Source organism: Epinephelus lanceolatus, chromosome 7 (assembly GCF_041903045.1).
Source record: "Epinephelus lanceolatus isolate andai-2023 chromosome 7, ASM4190304v1, whole genome shotgun sequence".
NCBI classification, from domain to species: Eukaryota; Metazoa; Chordata; class Actinopteri; order Perciformes; family Serranidae; genus Epinephelus; species Epinephelus lanceolatus.
Window position 1 is genome coordinate 23,903,244 of NC_135740.1, and position 21,731 is coordinate 23,924,974.

At 42.2% G+C, this 21,731-nt stretch overlaps 1 protein-coding gene and 1 pseudogene across 20 annotated transcripts in view; both read left to right on the forward strand.

Annotated features, from left to right (window-relative positions):
* Nucleotides 1-21,731, forward strand: part of LOC117260979 (protocadherin alpha-C2-like) — a 198,071-nt gene that overhangs the window by 117,647 nt on the left and 58,693 nt on the right. Inside the window, exon 1 of one of the 19 annotated variants that reach the window (XM_078169343.1) lies at nt 622-3,125. The exons of 14 other annotated variants lie outside the window; for them this stretch is intronic. In XM_078169343.1, coding sequence (XP_078025469.1) covers nt 747-3,125 — 2,379 coding nt within the window. In that variant the 5' untranslated portion in view covers nt 622-746. Of the gene's footprint in view, nt 1-621; nt 3,126-3,680; nt 6,200-7,032; nt 9,556-14,686; nt 17,191-18,474; nt 20,977-21,731 lie in introns of those variants that run through there. 4 more of the 19 variants (XM_078169340.1, XM_078169347.1, XM_078169342.1 and 1 more) reach the window with 4 other exon arrangements.
* Nucleotides 10,892-13,714, forward strand: LOC117261386 (protocadherin alpha-3 pseudogene; annotated as a pseudogene). Its single transcript, XR_013491817.1, has one exon. The product of XR_013491817.1 is annotated as a protocadherin alpha-3 pseudogene (transcript).

Genomic DNA, 21,731 nt, shown 5'->3' on the forward strand with positions numbered 1-21,731 from the left:
TAAGAGCATTTTCATGACACAAAGTAATATCTTGTTACTGTGTTTTACGGTGTGTTGGGTGCAGTGCTCTGCAGTCATTTGAGTTGTGCCTCGACATGTATGTAAACTGCTTTAGACCGCTGTCCGTGGTGCTGAAAAAGTATTTTTCTGTTCTCTGTTTTGAGATCTGGGTGCTGTCCGTGGTGATGATATTTAGCGCACATGTTGCAGGTAATATTCCATGTCTTAGTGTTCAATAACTGAATACAGGCATTGGCCGTGTAAAATAACCACAAAACCAGATATCATCTTCATGCATGATAAGAGCAATTTATTAATCGACATATTTCACAGATAAAGATTCTTCTATGAACAGTCTCCAAACTGAGCAGTATACCAAAATATTCCAAAAACAACCCATATATTTTAGTTCATTATTCAGCATAGATTTTCTCATTAATACTGTTTATCGTACCTTACAATGAGCATCTCCTTTTCTGCTTTGGGCCGTCTTTCTGTATACAAAAGTGTCACAAGATGTCGCTGGAGACCATGCAAAAATATTGTGCTCACCATCTAGAAACCCCTCCTCTAGTCATGACAAAACAGAGAACGTCATCATCTGGCAGTGCTTTGTGAAAACAGCGTACAGACGAGTGGAGCCCTGAAGAGAGAGGACACGAAGCGAGGATGGATACATAACAAGGATATTTTTCACTTGTCGTGGAGAGGCAGGAAACGGATTTGTTGCTTTTGCCGAAACAGCGATGGCAGATCGGGAACAATGGGATCTTATCTGGGGTGTGTTTTTCATTCTGCTTTGTCTCTGCGACTCCTCCGTGGCTCAGATATCCTACTCAGTTTCAGAGGAGGTGGACAAAGGGACCGCGGTGGGAAATCTCGCTAAGGATTTAAACCTCAGTGTGCAGCAACTCCAGTCCGCGGGTCTTCAGATCACCTCTGGGTATAAAACGAGGTATTTTGACATAAATCATGAATCTGGAGTTCTTTTCGTTAACGAGAGGATAGATCGGGAGGAGCTTTGTCCTAATACGGTAAAGTGCTCTTTAAATATAGAGGCCACGCTGAGTAACCCTCGCAGCCTCCATCGAATTGAAGTTGTTATCAATGATATTAACGACAATGCTCCGTCTTTCCTGGAAGACATAGCTACAGTAGATATGTCTGAGTCTTCATATGTCGGAGAGAGGCATCCACTGCCGACAGCGCATGATGCAGACGTAGGTGCTAATTCGATTAAGACTTACAAATTGAATCCGAATGAGTATTTCTCTTTGGACATACAGGACATTGGAGACCAGAGTGTGTCTGCTGAGCTGGTGCTGCAGAAAGCTTTAGATCGAGAAAAGCAGGCTGTTATTGAACTCACTCTGACAGCGATAGATGGAGGGAAACCTCCCAAAACAGGGACTTTACAGATACAAGTTAATGTACTGGATGTAAATGACAATTCTCCTGTGTTCAGTAAATCTCTTTACAAGGTGCAAGTCGTTGAAAATGCAAATATTGGCACAACGTTATTAACACTGACAGCTACTGATCTAGATGACGGTGTAAATGGTCAAATTATATACTCTTTCACTGAACGAGGACGTTTAAACCGCGATTACAAATTTGCCCTTAATGAGAATACTGGAGAAATTACTGTAAAAGGCAATATTGATTATGAGGAAAATCAAGCACATGAGATTCGTGTTCAAGCGCGAGATAGAGGCACTCCTCCTCGCAGTGCACATGGCAAAGTTTTGGTTGAAGTTATTGATGTCAATGACAACGCTCCAGAAATTTCGGTTTCATCACTGATGAGTCCAGTGAAAGAGGACGCTGAAATAGGCACAGCTGTTGCCATGGTGACTGTCACTGATAAAGATGGAGGCAAAAATGGTCAGACAAACTGTAAAATTACAGGTTCTGTGCCATTTCAGTTAAAATCTAACTACAAAAACTATTATTCCTTGTTGGTTGACGGTCCTCTGGACAGAGAGAGTGTTTCACAGTTTAATGTGTCAATTACAGCTGCAGATGAAGGAACACCCTCTCTGTCAAGCACAAGCGTCATAACTGTTCAAGTTTCTGATGTTAATGACAATCCTCCTCGATTCCTGGAGCCTCTGATTAATGTTTATGTGAAAGAGAACACCCCGATTGGAACCACTATTCATACACTGACGACATTAGATTCAGATTTGAATGAAAACGCAAAAGCAACGTACCACTTAATAAACAATTCCCCAAAGACCACACAGATAGCTTCAATGGTGAACATCAACTCAGAGACTGGAGATATAGTCAGCCTGCAGTCTTTTAACTATGAGGAGTTGAAAACGTTTCAGTTTAAAGTTCAGGCCACAGACGCTGGTGTTCCTCCGCTCAGCAGCAACGTGACTGTCAACGTTTTAATCCTGGATGAAAATGACAATAATCCAACAATTCTCGCGCCATATTCTGAGCACGGCTCCGTTAACAGTGAGAGCATCCCCTATTCTGCTGAAGCGGGATACTTTGTGGCAAAGATCAGGGCTGTAGACGCAGACTCTGGATACAATGCGCTGCTCTCTTATCACCTCTCTGAGCCCAAAGGAAACAACCTCTTCCGCATCGGAACCAGCACCGGAGAAATCAGGACTAAGAGGAGAATGAGTGACAATGACCTGAAAACTCACCCCTTGGTGGTGTTGGTGTCTGATAACGGAGAACCCTCCCTGTCAGCTACTGTGTCTATTGAGGTGGTGGTGGTTGAGAGCACAGCTGACATCCAGACTCAGTTCAGACATGTGCCCATAAAGGAGGACAGCTTCTCTGCGCTGAACCTGTATCTGCTGATCGCCATTGTGTCGGTGTCAGTCATCTTTCTGCTCAGCCTCATCAGTTTAATAGCTGTCAAATGCCACAGGACAGACGGCACTTTCAGCAGGTACAGCGCCCCAATGATCACCACCCACCCTGACGGGAGCTGGTCTTACTCCAAAGCTACTCAGCAGTATGACGTGTGTTTCAGCTCAGACACACTCAAGAGTGACGTAGTTGTTTTCCCCGCACCGTTTCCGCCTGTAGATGCGGAGCTGATCAGTATAAACGGAGGAGACACTTTTACCAGAACTCAGACTTTACCCAACAAAGAAAAGGTAAGACAAATACAACTCATTTCATCTCGGGGTTGTTTTCCTCGAAGTATTATTCATATTAATTCACAAATTCATGAACAGTACATTTTTATGTCATAGTGTAAGTTCAGTGTGGCTGGTACATGTGGCTTCCTTGTTGTTACTTTACATTTTGAAAAGGGAAACGGGAATGGGAAAATGCTGGATCCGATGGTGCCTGTTTGTAGAATGTTGTCATTTAGTTTTGGAATTTTCTCGCTCACTGTTCAATAATAGAAAACGCAATCATTTTAAAGACTTAAATCACAGGAAATTAGCCGGATTAACTCTTTTTTTGGATTCGGCAGCATTTCATGTACATTTTTATCAAGAGAACAAAAGCCTGTAAAACATTTAAACTGTATTTTAAATAACACCTGCTCTTCCATGAAAATTATTTCAATGCAGTTGTGGCAGTTCTCCACGTGGTGACACTATGGACCGTAACATTGAGAGTTTCTATGTAGTATATCCACGCTCCTCCCAATTTCATTTGACGATGTGTCTTTTCAAGGCTTTGTCACAAAGAGAGAGCGAAAGCACAGAGGGAAGATCTGTCTTATCCGCGTGTACAGTATACATTTGACGCGGTTTGAGGTTGTATTTTTTTCATCGTTTCAAAATTCGGAACGGGATTTTCTTGGAGTGGATGTGTGTTTAAATCACCTTATGGAATTATGCCTGCACCAACGAGGACGTCTATTGTTTCATGTCTGGTGCTTGTGCTGCTGGAGTGTTGCTGGAAAGCGCAGGCTGCTCAGCTCTCGTATTCAGTATCGGAGGAACTGAACTCGGGGACTTCAGTAGGAAATATCGCTAAGGATCTAAACCTCAGCCTTCAGGATTTGGAATCCCGTATGTTTCAGATTGTTACCGGATCCAAAAGAAAATATTTCGAGGTAAATGTAAAAACTGGTGTTCTCTACGTTAACGAGAGAATAGACAGAGAGGAGCTGTGTGCGAAGGAACCAAAATGCACAGTCAGTGTAGAAGCGGTGATAAACAATCCTCTGAAGCTGTATCGCTTAGATATAAATATACTAGATGTTAACGACAACGACCCGTTATTCACGGAAAAATCACAAACTATAGACATAGCAGAGAATACTCTGCCTGGGATGAAATTCGCTTTGTCAGAGGCCATCGATGCAGATGTAGGTAAGAATACTGTTAATGCGTTTAAATTAACACCAAATGAATATTTTTCTCTGGCTACAATCAAAGGAGGAGAAAGTGTGTCTGCAGAGTTAGTTTTACAGAAAACGCTGGATAGAGAGAAACAGCCTGTGATACACCTCACAGTGACTGCTATAGATGGAGGGACTCCGCCAAAATCTGGCACTTCACAGGTCATTATTCACGTCTTAGACATAAATGATAACCCTCCAGTGTTTAACAGTCCCTTGTACAAAACTAGTATATTTGAAAACACGCCAATCGGGACAACTGTGATTACACTAAATGCATCCGACGCAGACGAGGGGACAAACGGTGAGATAATGTATTCATTAAGAAGCAAAGGGCAGGATCGGATATTAGAGATTTTTCAGATTGATCCCACAACGGGTGCAATAAGCATCAAAGCTAATGTCGATTATGAGGAAAACAAAGCTTTTGAGATCCGTGCAGAAGCAAACGATAAAGCTCAGCCACCAATGTCTGCTCACTGCAAAGTGCTGGTAGAAGTAATTGATGTAAATGACAATGCCCCCGAGATTACTGTGACGTCATTGTTAAATACAGTGAAGGAGGACGCTGATGTGGGTACTGCTATCGCATTTGTGTCATTTGTCGACAACGATGGTGGCAAAAACGGCGAAGTGAAATGTAAGATTTTGAATAAGGTTCCTTTTAAACTAGAGACAAATTACAAAAATTATTATTCTCTAGTTGTTGACGGGCCTCTTGACAGAGAAATAACCTCCGACTATAACGTCACAATTTCGGCTACTGATGAAGGGAGTCCTCCTCTCTCCAACACTAGTGTTATTACTGTTCATGTTTCTGATGTAAATGACAACCCGCCTCGTTTCTCAGAACCAGTGGTTAATATTTACGTGAAAGAAAACAGTAAAGTTGGGGTAATTATTAAAACGTTATCTGCATCTGATGCTGACATCGATAAGAATGGCCAGGTTAGATATTCAATTTTAGACAGTAAAAGTAACTCTGTGTCAGTGTCTACGATGGTGAACATCAACTCAGAGACTGGAGATATAGTCAGCCTGCAGTCTTTTAACTATGAGCAGTTAAAAACGTCTCAGTTTAAAGTTCAGGCCACAGACTCTGGTGTTCCTCCGCTCAGCAGCAACGTGACTGTCAACGTTTTAATTCTGGATGAAAATGACAACAATCCAACAATTCTCGCGCCATATTCTGAGCACGGCTCCGTTAACAGTGAGAGCATCCCCTATTCTGCTGAAGCGGGATACTTTGTGGCAAAGATCAGGGCTGTAGACGCAGACTCTGGATACAATGCGCTGCTCTCTTATCACCTCTCTGAGCCCAAAGGAAACAACCTCTTCCGCATCGGAACCAGCACCGGAGAAATCAGGACTAAGAGGAGAATGAGTGACAATGACCTGAAAACTCACCTCTTGGTGGTGTTGGTGTCTGATAACGGAGAACCCTCCCTGTCAGCTACTGTGTCTATTGAGGTGGTGGTGGTTGAGAGCACAGCTGACATCCAGACTCAGTTCAGACATGTGCCCATAAAGGAGGACAGCTTCTCTGCGCTGAACCTGTATCTGCTGATCGCCATTGTGTCGGTGTCAGTCATCTTTCTGCTCAGCCTCATCAGTTTAATAGCTGTCAAATGCCACAGGACAGACGGCACTTTCAGCAGGTACAGCGCCCCAATGATCACCACCCACCCTGACGGGAGCTGGTCTTACTCCAAAGCTACTCAGCAGTATGACGTGTGTTTCAGCTCGGACACACTCAAGAGTGACGTAGTGGTTTTCCCCGCACCGTTTCCGCCTGTAGATGCGGAGCTGATCAGTATTAACGGAGGGGATACTTTTACCAGAACTCAGACTTTACCCAGTAAGGAAAAGGTAAGAGCTACAAGGAACGGACATCATTAATCAGTCCATATTTTGTCTGTCATGTATAGCTTAAGCTGCTTGTATTGAAGGCAAATGTGGTTATGTTTGTCACTGATAGTAGCGAATTATTATCAACTCTCTGGCAATATAAAAAGTCTGATAGATTGCACACATCCACAGAGTAAATGCTCTCTTATTCTGCTTGTTGGGAAAGGTGCTCTCCATGGTGCTGATATCTCTCTGTGAGCTTGCCGCATCAGTCTTTCACATAATTTACTTAATATATGAATGGCTTACTTGAATTACACGTGCCATAGCTTGTCGATGCGTCTGCACATTAAAAAAAACAATAATCATAATAAAAAGGGAAAAAAAAGAAAATAATCTTTTTCTATAAAACCGCAAAACATTTTTTAATAGTTTCAGTTGTAGGCGTATATTACTAGGCCTAAATATGTTAAACAGCAAGAGCTAGGAACAGTCATATAACTGTCAGTCATATGTTCATTTATTAATTCACTTGTCACTTTACAATACGGTTTCCCTCTTCCTAGTTATAGGATTCTTCTCTGGTTAATTGTGTCTCCAAAAACGTGGCCTCTTCATCTGTTCTTATACTCACCCGTTGTTTTTGCAACTAACAAACATGATGCTTCACGGAACCCGGTCATCAATAATACACTATATCCTTTAAGAAAATACACAAACACATGAGATGTGGTTAGTAAAAATCCACTGTGGTCTAACAAAAGAACGCAAGATGTCGCTCGAGACCACGCATTCAACTGTGTGGTCATTAATAACCTAAAACTCCTCCTCTCCTGTCGGTGAAAGAAACAGGCTGTGCGTTTCGGAGGGGCTGGGTTAGTAAATCACTTCGTCTTGAAAGATGGCCTGTGTATGATCGGAGCTTGGCTGTCCTGTGGATATTTTCCCGTTTTTATGGATGAATGACGTTGTTTTTTGCTTGAATTACTCATCAAAACAAAAGGATGAGTCGTCAACGGCACAGAGAGGCCGAATGGATGTTGTGCGCCATTCTCCTTTGTTTATCTCACTGGTCTGCTGCTCAGATTTCCTACTCCATTTCCGAGGAGGTGGACAAAGGCACAGTGGTGGGGAATCTCGCTAAGGATTTAAACCTTCACACACAGCAACTGGAGGAACGGGGATTTCGGATTGTATCGGGATACAGTAAGAAATATTTCGAGGCTAATTCAAGAACAGGAGCTTTGGTTGTTAACGAAAGGATAGACCGCGAGGAGCTTTGTCCGAATCTACCTAAGTGTTCTTTAAATATAGAGGGACTACTGAGCCATCCTATGAATATTTATCGCATCGAGGTCAGTATTCTTGACATCAATGATAATGCGCCATCATTCCCCGAGCAAACCCATGTGTTTAATATCTCCGAGTCGTCTTCAACGGGGGAGCGGTATCCGCTCCCGGTAGCTCAGGATGCAGACACCGGCAGTAATTCAGTGAAAACCTACAAGTTAAGTCCAAACGAGCATTTCTCCGTAGACGTGAGCAGCGGAGGAGACAGTGCCTCTGCTGAGTTAGTGCTGCAGAAAGCTTTAGACCGAGAGAAACAACCCACTATTAAACTAACATTAACCGCTGTAGACGGAGGAAAACCAGCACGCTCTGGCACAATGCAGATTCTTGTGAATGTGATAGACTCAAATGATAACACCCCTTCCTTTAGCAAACCGCTTTATAAAGTAAGAGTAAAAGAAAATTCACCCATTGGTACAATAATATTGAAACTAAATGCAACTGATTTAGACGAAGGTCCACATTCAGACATCAGGTATTCTTTAATGAAAAGAGGAAATGTGAACTCTGAAAAATTCATTGTTAGCCCTGAAAGCGGTGAAATCACTGTGAAGGCTAATTTGGATTACGAGGAAAGTAATGCATATGAATTACGAGTACAAGCAACAGACCAGGGCATGTCCCCTCGCAGTGGTTATTCTAAAGTGCTGGTCGAGGTTGTTGATGTCAATGACAATGCACCGGAAATATCTATAACCTCACTAATGAGTCCAGTAAAGGAAAGTGCTGAAATTGGAACTGTTGTTGCATTGGTGACTGTGACTGATAAAGATGGAGGGAAAAATGGCGTTACCGCTTGTAAAATTAAAGACTCGGTTCCCTTTACATTGACGTCAAACTACAAAAACTATTACTCTTTAACAGTTGACGGTCCCCTTGATAGAGAGACTGTGTCACAGTACAATGTAACCATTACTGCTACTGATGAAGGTAGTCAGCCTCTTTCTAGCACTGCTGTAATCACTGTGGACATTTCTGACATTAATGACAACGCACCCCGTTTCCCAGAAGCCAATATAAGAATTTACGTCAGGGAGAATAGTAAAGTGGGGGACGTTATAGCAAGAACAACTGCACAAGATGCTGATGCAGATGAAAATGCTAAATTAACTTATTCATTGATGGATAATCATCCCAAAGGTTTTCCCATTTCAACTGTTGTAAACATCAACTCAGAAACTGGAGATATAGTCAGCCTGCAGTCTTTTAACTATGAGGAGTTAAAAACGTTTCAGTTTAAAGTTCAGGCCACAGACTCTGGTGTTCCTCCGCTCAGCAGCAACGTGACTGTCAACGTTTTAATCCTGGATGAAAATGACAATAATCCAACAATTCTCGCGCCATATTCCGAGCACGGCTCAGTTAACAGTGAGAGCATCCCCTATTCTGCTGAAGCGGGATACTTTGTGGCAAAGATCAGGGCTGTAGACGCAGACTCTGGATACAATGCGCTGCTCTCTTATCACCTCTCTGAGCCCAAAGGAAACAACCTCTTCCGCATCGGAACCAGCACCGGAGAAATCAGGACGAAGAGGAGAATGAGTGACAATGACCTGAAAACTCACCCCTTGGTGGTGTTGGTGTCTGATAACGGAGAACCCTCCCTGTCAGCTACTGTGTCTATTGAGGTGGTGGTGGTTGAGAGCACAGCTGACATCCAGACTCAGTTCAGACATGTGCCCATAAAGGAGGACAGCTTCTCTGCGCTGAACCTGTATCTGCTGATCACCATTGTGTCGGTGTCAGTCATCTTTCTGCTCAGCCTCATCGGTTTAATAGCTGTCAAATGCCACAGGACAGACGGCACTTTCAGCAGGTACAGCGCCCCAATGATCACCACCCACCCTGACGGGAGCTGGTCTTACTCCAAAGCTACTCAGCAGTATGACGTGTGTTTCAGCTCAGACACACTCAAGAGTGACGTAGTTGTTTTCCCCGCACCGTTTCCGCCTGTAGATGCGGAGCTGATCAGTATTAACGGAGGAGACACTTTTACCAGAACTCAGACTTTACCCAACAAAGAAAAGGTAAGAGCCATTAAGAAATAACATTATTAACCAGTGCATATTTTGTTTTTTTCATGTACAGCTTTAGTTGCTTTAATTGAAGGCAAACGTGCTCCCATTTATCATTGGTAGTGGCAATTTTTTATTACTAACTCACAGTATTAAAAGTCTGGCAGACATACATCCACAGTTTTATGCTGTCTGATATTGTATGATAGAAAAGGTGCTCTCCGTGGTGCTGAAATCTCTCTGCGTGCCTCAGTCTTTGGCACATGCTTGAACTCATGTACTTTTGACTAAGTGGTCCTACCCATGACATAGCTTTCCATTGGGTCTGCACATTTGAAAAAGAAAGAAATTTCTAATTTCATTTATTTTTGTATTTATTTATTTATGCAGTAAAACGTTTGAGAGTGACATAGGTGTAAACACACAACAACATTACCATAAACTGGTAAAATAGGAAGTAAGGGGAAAAAAAGAAAACAGGTGTTTATAGGTTTAGTTTTTATAGCGTGCTTTCAGTTTATGATTGACATGATGCATATATTTTGCGATGGCATTTTAGTGTATGTAGAAGTCAACAAAACCTTAAAACAAAGTAATAAAAAGTAGTAATAGCTCCCCAGTTGATATAGAGCCATTTGGCGCTGTTCACTTAAGCACATATTGTAGTTTATAAATTAATAGGGGAAAAACATTCCCATCAGTGATGGAATCCAGTTATCAATTTTGTATCACCTGAAAGAATGAGCATCCATGCCCATATTTTAATGTTTTGAGATGGCGGTCTTTGAAAACAGGTTGTTTGATATTATGGGCTCTGAACAGCTCATCAGTAAACTGGATCGTTGCACTTTACACCCTGAATTTAAAGCTCTTTCCGTTGTGCTGAAATGAGTCTATGTAATTTTGGAATTCTGTAGGCTCTCTGGATCTTTCTTGACAGTATTGCCTTTGTATTCTTTAAGAGGATCGCTGCTTGACTGATAAACAAGTTAATCAGTTATGGTATGTAAACTTTTGCCTGAAAATCCCTGAAATAAATGTAGCTTTTTGGCGGGGATCACTGGGATTTTGTTGTACCCTTGAATGGCTCCTGAAACTTATAGATTTGCTTTTGAACACGGACATTACTACATGCCATACTTTTGTTTTGTTTTGTTTTGTTTAACTTTGTTTCCAGACACTTAATTCAATTTATACGTCAACAGTTGAAGAAGCACATCTTTTATGATACTGTAAATCACTGGGCTCTGTGTTACTTAGATTTATCTTGACTTATCCGTCTTTTACCACATGATGTCGCTGGAGACCGCAGCTATGATTGTGAGAATATGCGTATGTGTAAAACTCCTCCCTGCACGGGAAACCTTAAATCGTCACTGGCCATCAGTTTAGAGACAGTGGGATTGTACTGCGGGGAGAAAGGCTGTGGCTGCTGCTGGATAATCGCGTTTATGACGGATATATACATCATCTCGAAATACATGATAAACGGGATTCATTGTTTATGGTTCAGCGATGGGAAACGAGGAATATGCCTGGATTCATATCGTTGCGCTGCTGTGTCTTTGTGACGGGTCTGCTTCGCAGTTATCTTACTCCATTTCCGAGGAGGTGAACAAAGGCACCGTAGTGGGGAATATTGCAAAGGATTTGAACTTGAATGTACAAGACCTAGAATCCAGGGATCTACGTATTGTTTCGACTTACAGTAAGGAATATTTTGACGTGAATTTGCGCACCGGGAACATCTTTGTTGATGAGAGGACAGACAGAGAGGAGCTTTGTCCGAGCACGGTACAATGCTCTCTAAGAATACAGGCCGTTTTAAGCAATCCAATGAATGTACACCGCATAGAGGTCAGTGTTTTAGATATAAATGATAACTCGCCAGCATTCATTGAACACTCGTTTTCTTTAAACATATCCGAAACAGTGTCACCGGGAGAACGATATCTTCTTCCCATAGCAGTAGACGCAGACATAGGCAGTAATTCAGTAAAGAGCTACAAGCTGAGCACAAATGAATATTTTGCTCTCGATGTGCAGAGCGGTGGAGAACACGGTGTGTCTGCTGAGCTAGTGCTACAGAAAGCTTTAGACAGAGAGAAACAGCCGGTTCTTAAACTAATTCTGACCGCTGTGGATGGAGGAAAACCTCCGAGATCGGGTACATTACAGATAAATGTAAACGTTTTAGATGTCAATGATAATTCGCCGATTTTTAGCAAATCACTTTATAAGGCGCGTGTGCATGAAAATGCTGCACATGGAACAGTGGTGATAAGGTTGAATGCAACAGATCTGGACGAGGGCATGAACAGTAAGATCCTGTATTCATTAATCAAACGAGGAAATATTGATCCGTCAAATATGTTCGATCTAAATTCAGAAACAGGGGAAATCACTGTGAAGGGAACATTAGATTATGAAGAGACGCCTGCTTATGAGGTCAGAGTTCAAGCAAGGGATCAAGGCACATTTCCTCGTAGTGCACATTCTAAACTACTAATAGAAATAATTGATGTGAATGACAATGCCCCAGAAATATCTGTGACGTCACTCATGACCCCAGTTAAAGAAGACGCAGAACTGGGGACAATAGTTGCTTTGGTTACAGTCAGTGATAAAGATGGAGGGAACAATGGTGTAACTAACTGTAAGGTAGTTGGGTCTGTTCCCTTTAAACTCAAGTCCAACTACAAAAATGACTATTCATTAGTCGTAGATGGACCACTGGACAGAGAAAACACTTCTCTTTACAATGTCACTATTACAGCCACAGATGAGGGAAGTCCACCTCTGTCCAGTATCAGGGTCATTACTGTTCATGTTTCTGATGTCAATGATAATGCACCTCGCTTCATGGAGCCTGTGATCAATGTTTATGTTAAAGAGAACAGTCCTGTTGGCTCTGTTATTCATACAATAAATGCCTTTGATCCTGATTTGGACAGTAATGCAAAACTGACTTACAAATTATTAGATGCTAATCCAAAAAATATTCCTGTGTCATCAGTTGTGAACATCAACTCAGAGACTGGAGATATAGTCAGCCTGCAGGCCTTTAATTATGAGGAGTTAAAAACGTTTCAGTTTAAAGTTCAGGCCACAGACTCTGGTGTTCCTCAGCTCAGCAGCAACGTGACTGTCAATGTTTTAATCCTGGATGAAAATGACAATAATCCAACAATTCTCGCGCCATATTCTGAGCACGGCTCCGTTAACAGTGAGAGCATCCCCTATTCTGCTGAAGCGGGATACTTTGTGGCAAAGATCAGGGCTGTAGACGCAGACTCTGGATACAATGCGCTGCTCTCTTATCACCTCTCTGAGCCCAAAGGAAACAACCTCTTCCGCATCGGAACCAGCACCGGAGAAATCAGGACTAAGAGGAGAATGAGTGACAATGACCTGAAAACTCACCCCTTGGTGGTGTTGGTGTCTGATAACGGAGAACCCTCCCTGTCAGCTACTGTGTCTATTGAGGTGGTGGTGGTTGAGAGCACAGCTGACATCCAGACTCAGTTCAGACATGTGCCCATAAAGGAAGACAGCTTCTCTGCGCTGAACCTCTATCTGCTGATCGCCATTGTGTCGGTGTCAGTCATCTTTCTGCTCAGCCTCATCAGTTTAATAGCTGTCAAATGCCACAGGACAGACGGCACTTTCAGCAGGTACAGCGCCCCAATGATCACCACCCACCCTGACGGGAGCTGGTCTTATTCCAAAGCTACTCAGCAGTATGACGTGTGTTTCAGCTCAGACACACTCAAGAGTGACGTAGTGGTTTTCCCCGCACCGTATCCGCCTGTAGATGCTGAGCTGATCAGTATTAATGGAGGAGACACTTTTACCAGAACTCAGACTTTACCCAACAAAGAAAAGGTAGGCTATACTTTTCAGTCGATGCTTCAGTAATTGTGTGGGGTTGAAAATCACTTTAACTGAAATGTAATTATATGATGTGGCTTTTTTATGACTACCAGCATGCACTTTGTTATACCATTGTATGCAAGCCTTGGTGAATGTGAAGTCAATGCTAATTACCAGCGTTAATGGAGATCAAATTACTTTACTACAGCCAAAAGTAGCAGCTGAACTCGTAGTTCTTTCAGAATTTTGTTTGCTCTCGTCTTTAACCTATGAATTTCCCTAGTAACACGCACCAAAATATGTAATTAAGGCTACCATTTTTCAAAACATCTGCGTCTCAGCAATATTCAAATAGCCAAGTTATTCCTTCGCATCTTATTGGGCGATGTGTAGAAGTGAAGAGAGTCGTTTGAAAATCCTCTCGGAACATACTCAGGGAGACTGAAATGATGACACTTCTGTCTGACTTCAGACGGCGCTGACCATGGTACTGAATTAAGTTCCCGCAACCTCGGGCTTTCATATCCCTAAACCTTGAGCCTGGTCCTCTATGCCTTCGGGAAAAGTCTTAACTTTTGGGCAATGTGACGTCAGTAGGTTGTTACTTGTACTGAAGAAGCCTCTCATTGTGCTGAACGTAACGATCTTTGGTGTCACTGTCAGTGTGCCCTGAAATAAAATTGTAACATTGAGGTAAAATAGCTCCTCAGAATTCAACATTTTATGAAATGGCGCTCTCCGTGCCACTGACGTCAGTCTCGTAAAATAGGTTTTCTGCGTCGTCTTAATTAAAAAAGAAGCGCATTTAATGTGTCATTGTTACTGTTATTATTAGCATTTCTTTAAAAAATAACTTCATGTTGTATTTCAACTCCGTGAGAAATTGTTTTAATCTTTGATTTCTTAAATTTATTGATTGTTTTTTTAAGTTTGAGGTGACTTGTCTGGCTTTGAAAATGTCAATAAATACTTGGCTGGTACACTCTGAATATTCAGCTTTGTGCTCAAATGCTAAACACTGGTATTAATACGTGTATATGTGGGTTGTTCACGGTTTGAGGCCAATCATCATGCGAGGTTATTGCATTTGTAGCCCTGCGAAAAATGTTTGTGGAAAACTATTGGAAATTATCTGACAAAGTACAAGTCAAAATTACCTAAGATTCACCACAAGATGTCACTGGAGACCATAGATCTGAATGTTTCTGTTTATCTAGAACTCCTCCTCCATGGATGGTAAAAATGAAATCGTCATCAGCCATTATAACCTCCCAGGCACTCGATGGTGTTGTAGCGAGAAAGGCTGGAGCTTTCACAGAGCGATTTGCTTTTGAAGGAATTACCTATACTGTGGATTAATGATCGACTCGGATCAGCTCTTTTATTGCACCCAGGATGTATGTGCGACGACAAAAGGAACACGCCTGGATTCACATTGTTACGCTGCTTTGTCTTTGCGACTGGTCTGTCTCTCAGTTATCTTACTCCATCTCCGAGGAGGTGAACAAAGGCACCGTGGTGGGGAATATCGCAAAGGATTTGAACATCAATGTCCAAGATCTAGAGAACAGAGACCTCCAAATTGTATCGGGTTACAGTAAGAAATATTTTGATGTGAATTTGCGGGCCGGGAACCTCTTTGTTGACGACAGAATAGACAGAGAGGAGTTTTGTCCTAACACGGTAAAATGCTCCTTGAAATTACAGGCCGTTTTAAACAATCCAATGACTGCACATCGTATTGAAGTTAATGTTGTAGATATAAATGATAACTCGCCTGTTTTCACTGAACACTCGCATTTATTTAATATCTCAGAATCAGTGTCACCGGGAGAGCGATATTTTCTGCCAATAGCGGAAGATGCAGACATAGGCAGCAACTCGGTAAAGAGCTACAAGCTGAGCCAGAATGAATATTTCGCTCTTGATGTGCAGAGCGGTGGAGAACACGGTGTGTCTGCTGAGTTGGTGCTGCAGAAAGCTTTAGACAGAGAGAAACAGCCAGTAATCAAACTCCTCCTGACAGCTGTGGATGGAGGAAAACCTCCGAGATCGGGTACATTGCAGTTAACTGTGAATGTTATAGATGTTAATGACAATACACCAGTGTTTAGTAAATCTCTTTACAAGGCGCGTGTCAATGAAAATGCCACCCCCGGAACACTCGTTATTAAGTTAAATGCAACCGATTTAGACGAAGGCATGAACAGTAAGATCCTGTATTCTTTTATCAAAAGAGGAAATGCGAATCCATCAAATATGTTTGATCTTAATTCAGAAACAGGAGAAATCACTGTGAAGGGAACATTAGACTATGAAGAGACGCCTGCTTATGAGGTCAGAGTTCAAGCAATGGATCAGGGTATTTCCCCTCGTAGTGCATATGCAAAACTGCTGACAGAGATAATTGATGTGAATGACAATGCCCCAGAAATATCTGTGACGTCACTCATGACCCCAGTTAAAGAAGACGCAGAACTGGGGACAATAGTTGCTTTGGTTACAGTCAGTGATAAAGATGGAGGGAACAATGGTGTAACTAACTGTAAGGTAGTTGGGTCTGTTCCCTTTAAACTCAAGTCCAACTACAAAAATGACTATTCATTAGTCGTAGATGGACCACTGGACAGAGAAAACACTTCTCTTTACAATGTCACTATTACAGCCACAGATGAGGGAAGTCCACCTCTGTCCAGTATCAGGGTCATTACTGTTCATGTTTCTGATGTCAATGATAATGCACCTCGCTTCATGGAGCCTGTGATCAATGTTTATGTTAAAGAGAACAGTCCTGTTGGCTCTGTTATCCATACAATAAATGCCTTTGATCCTGATTTGGACAGTAATGCAAAACTGACTTACAAATTGTTAGATGCTAATCCAAAAAATATTCCGGTGTCATCCATTTTAAACATCAACTCAGAGACTGGAGATATAGTCAGCCTGCAGTCTTTTAACTATGAGGAGTTGAAAACGTTTCAGTTTAAAGTTCAGGCCACAGACTCTGGTGTTCCTCCGCTCAGCAGCAATGTGACTGTCAACGTTTTAATCCTGGATGAAAATGACAATAATCCAACAATTCTCGCGCCATATTCTGAGCACGGCTCCGTTAACAGTGAGAGCATCCCCTATTCTGCTGAAGCGGGATACTTTGTGGCAAAGATCAGGGCTGTAGACGCAGACTCTGGATACAATGCGCTGCTCTCTTATCACCTCTCTGAGCCCAAAGGAAACAACCTCTTCCGCATCGGAACCAGCACCGGAGAAATCAGGACTAAGAGGAGAATGAGTGACAATGACCTGAAAACTCACCCCTTGGTGGTGTTGGTGTCTGATAACGGAGAACCCTCCCTGTCAGCTACTGTGTCTATTGAGGTGGTGGTGGTTGAGAGCACAGCTGACATCCAGACTCAGTTCAGACATGTGCCCATAAAGGAGGACAGCTTCTCTGCGCTGAACCTCTATCTGCTGATCGCCATTGTGTCAGTGTCAGTCATTTTTCTGCTCAGCCTCATCAGTTTAATAGCTGTCAAATGCCACAGGACAGACGGCACTTTCAGCAGGTACAGCGCCCCAATGATCACCACCCACCCTGACGGGAGCTGGTCTTACTCCAAAGCTACTCAGCAGTATGACGTGTGTTTCAGCTCAGACACACTCAAGAGTGACGTAGTGGTTTTCCCCGCACCGTTTCCGCCTGTTGATGCTGAGCTGATCAGTATTAATGGAGGAGACACTTTTACCAGAACCCAGACTTTACCCAACAAAGAAAAGGTAGGCTATACATTGCAGTCGATGCTTCAGTAATTGTTTGGGGTTTAAAATCACATTAATTGAAATGTAATTATACTATTTGACTTTTTATGAGTTCCACCATGCACTTTGATTTAGGCCTACCATTTTATGCAAGCCTGGATGAACAGAAGTCAATGCTGCTCTATTTCATGGAAATTTCAAGCATTAATGTAGATCAACTTACTGTACTACAGCTGAAAGTAGCAGCTGAACTCGTAGTACTGTCTGTATTTGTTCCATTTTGTTTGCTCTCATTTTTAACCTAGGCATTTCCCTAGATCCACACAAAAAATATATAATTTAGGCTACTATTTTCCATAACATCTTAGTCTTAGAAATGTCCAAATGACCAGGTTGGTCTTATGAGTTTTAGCTGGTGGTGTGGCGAAGTTAAGAGAGTCGTTTGAAAAGCTTTTCTAAAAATATCTCATTTAGTGACGCTGAAGTGACAACGGCGCTGACCATGGTGCTGAATTAAGTTTCTGGACCCTCGGGCTTCAACACCACTAAACCCTGAGCTTGCTCCTCTATATCCTCGGGGAAAATCTTAACATTAGAGCAAAGTGACGTCAGTAGGTCGTTACTCGCACTGAGACAGCCTCTCATTGTGCTGAACGTAACGATCTTTGGTGTCACCATCAATCTGCCCTGAAATACAGTTGTAACACTGAGGAGAAAATAGCTCTTCCAACATGTTCTCACATGAAATGGCGCTCTCCGTGGTGCTGAAGTCAGTCCCTAAAATATGGTTTCTGCATCGCCTTACTTGGAAGGAAGCAGCTTTAATGTATAATTATTATCAGTAGTAGCATTGTTTACTGAAAGAACTTCATGCTGTATTTAAACACCATGAGTATTTTAATCTGTGATTTCCTGGATTCATTGTTGTTATTTTTTTTTAAGTTTGAGGTGGCTTGTCTGGCTTTGGAATTGTCAATAAATAATTTGCTGTTACACTCTGAATATTCAACTATATGTTTAAATGCTAAACACTGGTATTAATACGTGTATATGTGGTTGACTTTTAACCATTTGTTAACATTTTGAGGCCAATCGTCATTCGAGGTTAGACTGCATTTGCAGCCCTGCGAAAAGTATTTGTGGAAACTAAATTGGAAATTATCTGACAAAGTACATGTTAAAATTACCCAAGATTCACCACAAGATGTCGCTGGAGACCATAGATCTGAATGTTTCTGTTTATCTGAAACTCCACCTCCATGGATGGTAAAAATGAAATCGTCATCAGCCATTATAACCTCCCAGGCACTCGATGGTGTTGTAGCGAGAAAGGCTGGAGCTTTCACAGAGCGAGTTGCTTTTGAAGGAATTACCTATACTGTGGATTAATGATCGACTCGGATCAGCTCTTTTATTGCACCCAGGATGTATGTGCGACGACAAAAGGAACACGCCTGGATTCATGTTGTTACGCTGCTTTGTCTTTGCGACTGGTCTGTCTCTCAGTTATCTTACTCCATCTCCGAGGAGGTGAACAAAGGCACCGTGGTGGGGAATATCGCAAAGGACTTAAACCTCAATGTCCAAGATCTGGAGAATAGAGACCTCCAAATTGTATCGGGTTACAGTAAGAAATATTTTGATGTGAATTTGCGGACCGGGAACCTCTTTGTTGACGACAGAATAGACAGAGAGGAGTTTTGTCCTAACACGGTAAAATGCTCCTTGAAATTACAGGCTGTATTAAACAATCCAATGACTGCACATCGTATTGAAATAAATGTTGTCGATGTAAATGATAACTCGCCTGTGTTCATTGAACAATCGCATTTACTTAATATCTCAGAATTAGTGTCAACGGGAGAGCGATATTTTCTCCCAGTAGCACTAGACGCAGACATAGGCAGCAACTCGGTAAAGAGCTACAAGCTGAGCCAGAATGAATATTTCGCTCTTGATGTGCAGAGCGGTGGAGAACACGGTGTGTCTGCTGAGTTGGTGCTGCAGAAAGCTTTAGACAGAGAGAAACAGCCAGTAATCAAACTCCTCCTGACCGCTGTAGATGGAGGAAAACCTCCGAGATCAGGAACGTTACAATTAACAGTCAATGTTATAGATGTTAATGACAATACACCAACGTTTAGTAAATCCCTTTATAAGGCGCATGTTAAAGAAAATGCGACTCCCGGAACACTCGTTATTAAGTTAAATGCAACTGATCTAGACGAGGGCATGAACAGTAAGATCCTGTATTCATTGATCAAACGAGGAAATATTGATCCGTCAGATATTTTTGATCTAGATTCAGAAACAGGAGAAATCACTGTGAAGGGAACATTAGATTATGAAGAGACACCTGCTTATGAGGTCAGAGTTCAAGCAAAGGATCAAGGCTTTTCTCCTCGTAGTGCACTTGCAAAACTACTAATAGAAATAATTGATGTGAATGACAATGCCCCAGAAATATCTGTGACGTCACTCATGACCCCAGTAAAAGAAGACGCAGAACTGGGGACAATAGTTGCTTTGGTTACAGTCAGTGATAAAGATGGAGGGAACAATGGTGTAACTAACTGTAAGGTAGTGGGGTCTGTTCCCTTTAAACTCAAGTCCAACTACAAAAATGACTATTCATTAGTCGTAGATGGACCACTGGACAGAGAAAACACTTCTCTTTACAATATCACTATTACAGCCACAGATGAGGGAAGTCCACCTCTGTCCAGTATCAGGGTCATTACTGTTCATGTTTCTGATGTCAATGATAATGCACCTCGCTTCATGGAGCCTGTGATCAATGTTTATGTTAAAGAGAACAGTCCTGTTGGCTCGGTTATCCATACAATAAATGCCTTTGATCCTGATTTGGACAGTAATGCAAAACTGACTTACAAACTGTTAGATGCTAATCCAAAAAATATTCCGGTGTCATCAGTTGTGAACATCAACTCAGAGACTGGAGATATAGTCAGTCTGCAGTCTTTTAACTATGAGGAGTTAAAAACGTTTCAGTTTAAAGTTCAGGCCACAGACTCTGGTGTTCCTCCGCTCAGCAGCAACGTGACTGTCAACGTTTTAATCCTGGATGAAAATGACAATAATCCAACAATTCTCGCGCCATATTCTGAGCACGGCTCCGTTAACAGTGAGAGCATCCCCTATTCTGCTGAAGCGGGATACTTTGTGGCAAAGATCAGGGCTGTAGACGCAGACTCTGGATACAATGCGCTGCTCTCTTATCACCTCTCTGAGCCCAAAGGAAACAACCTCTTCCGCATCGGAACCAGCACCGGAGAAATCAGGACTAAGAGGAGAATGAGTGACAATGACCTGAAAACTCACCCCTTGGTGGTGTTGGTGTCTGATAACGGAGAACCCTCCCTGTCAGCTACTGTGTCTATTGAGGTGGTGGTGGTTGAGAGCACAGCTGACATCCAGACTCAGTTCAGACATGTGCCCATGAAGGAGGACAGCTTCTCTGCGCTGAACCTCTATCTGCTGATCGCCATTGTGTCGGTGTCAGTCATCTTTCTGCTCAGCCTCATCAGTTTAATAGCTGTCAAATGCCACAGGACAGACGGCACTTTCAGCAGGTACAGCGCCCCAATGATCACCACCCACCCTGACGGGAGCTGGTCTTACTCCAAAGCTACTCAGCAGTATGACGTGTGTTTCAGCTCAGACACACTCAAGAGTGACGTAGTGGTTTTCCCCGCACCATATCCGCCTGTAGATGCTGAGCTGATCAGTATTAATGGAGGAGACACTTTTACCAGAACTCAGACTTTACCCAACAAAGAAAAGGTAGGCCATTTGTTTTGAGTGCTTGTAAAAGTTGGCAACACTGTCATAAAAAATGATGCCATTTCCTGGCTGTTTTTGAATATCAAGATTTGCAATATATTGAAAAATAAGAAGGTGATAGTGTAAAACGTCCGTCAAGCATCATAAACAAACATCTGTCACTGACTCCTAATCTATCATGCTTGTTCAAACAGAAACTAATACATCTTTTACAACACTCTGGCTGCACTTGAAGGCTGGGACATAGTGAAAATCGGTTGCTTAGCCACAAGAAAACTTTTAGAATGTGTGTCACATGTACTGTGTGTTAAATGGTCTATGCTGAAATACCAAGATTCAACATTTTCTTTAGGTACAAAGGTCGTCTGTAACAGTGGGAACACTGATATAGTTTATTGAGTTATTGCTAGTATTGAAATAAGCTCTCCGTAGTGCCCAAGTAGGTTTGTGCGCCTTCAACTTCAAACCCCGCTACACTTATGCTTGTTGAATGCATTTTATTGTATAATAAATTGATTTAAGTTGTTTTTATCTGAAATGAAACATCAGTTGACGTGGTGCTGAGTTTACAACATGGGATACTGGTGTCATTCTGATGTGATCTGATAGGTTTGTTATGCCTCCTTTCATTGAATGTAGTGAAAGGGTGCTGTCCATGGTGCTTGTCTATGTGTTGGCAGTGTGTAGTCTCTGTAGCTTCCTGCAGTGATTGAAAGTCATATGGCTACACTCTGAAATGAAATACTAATTTTCTT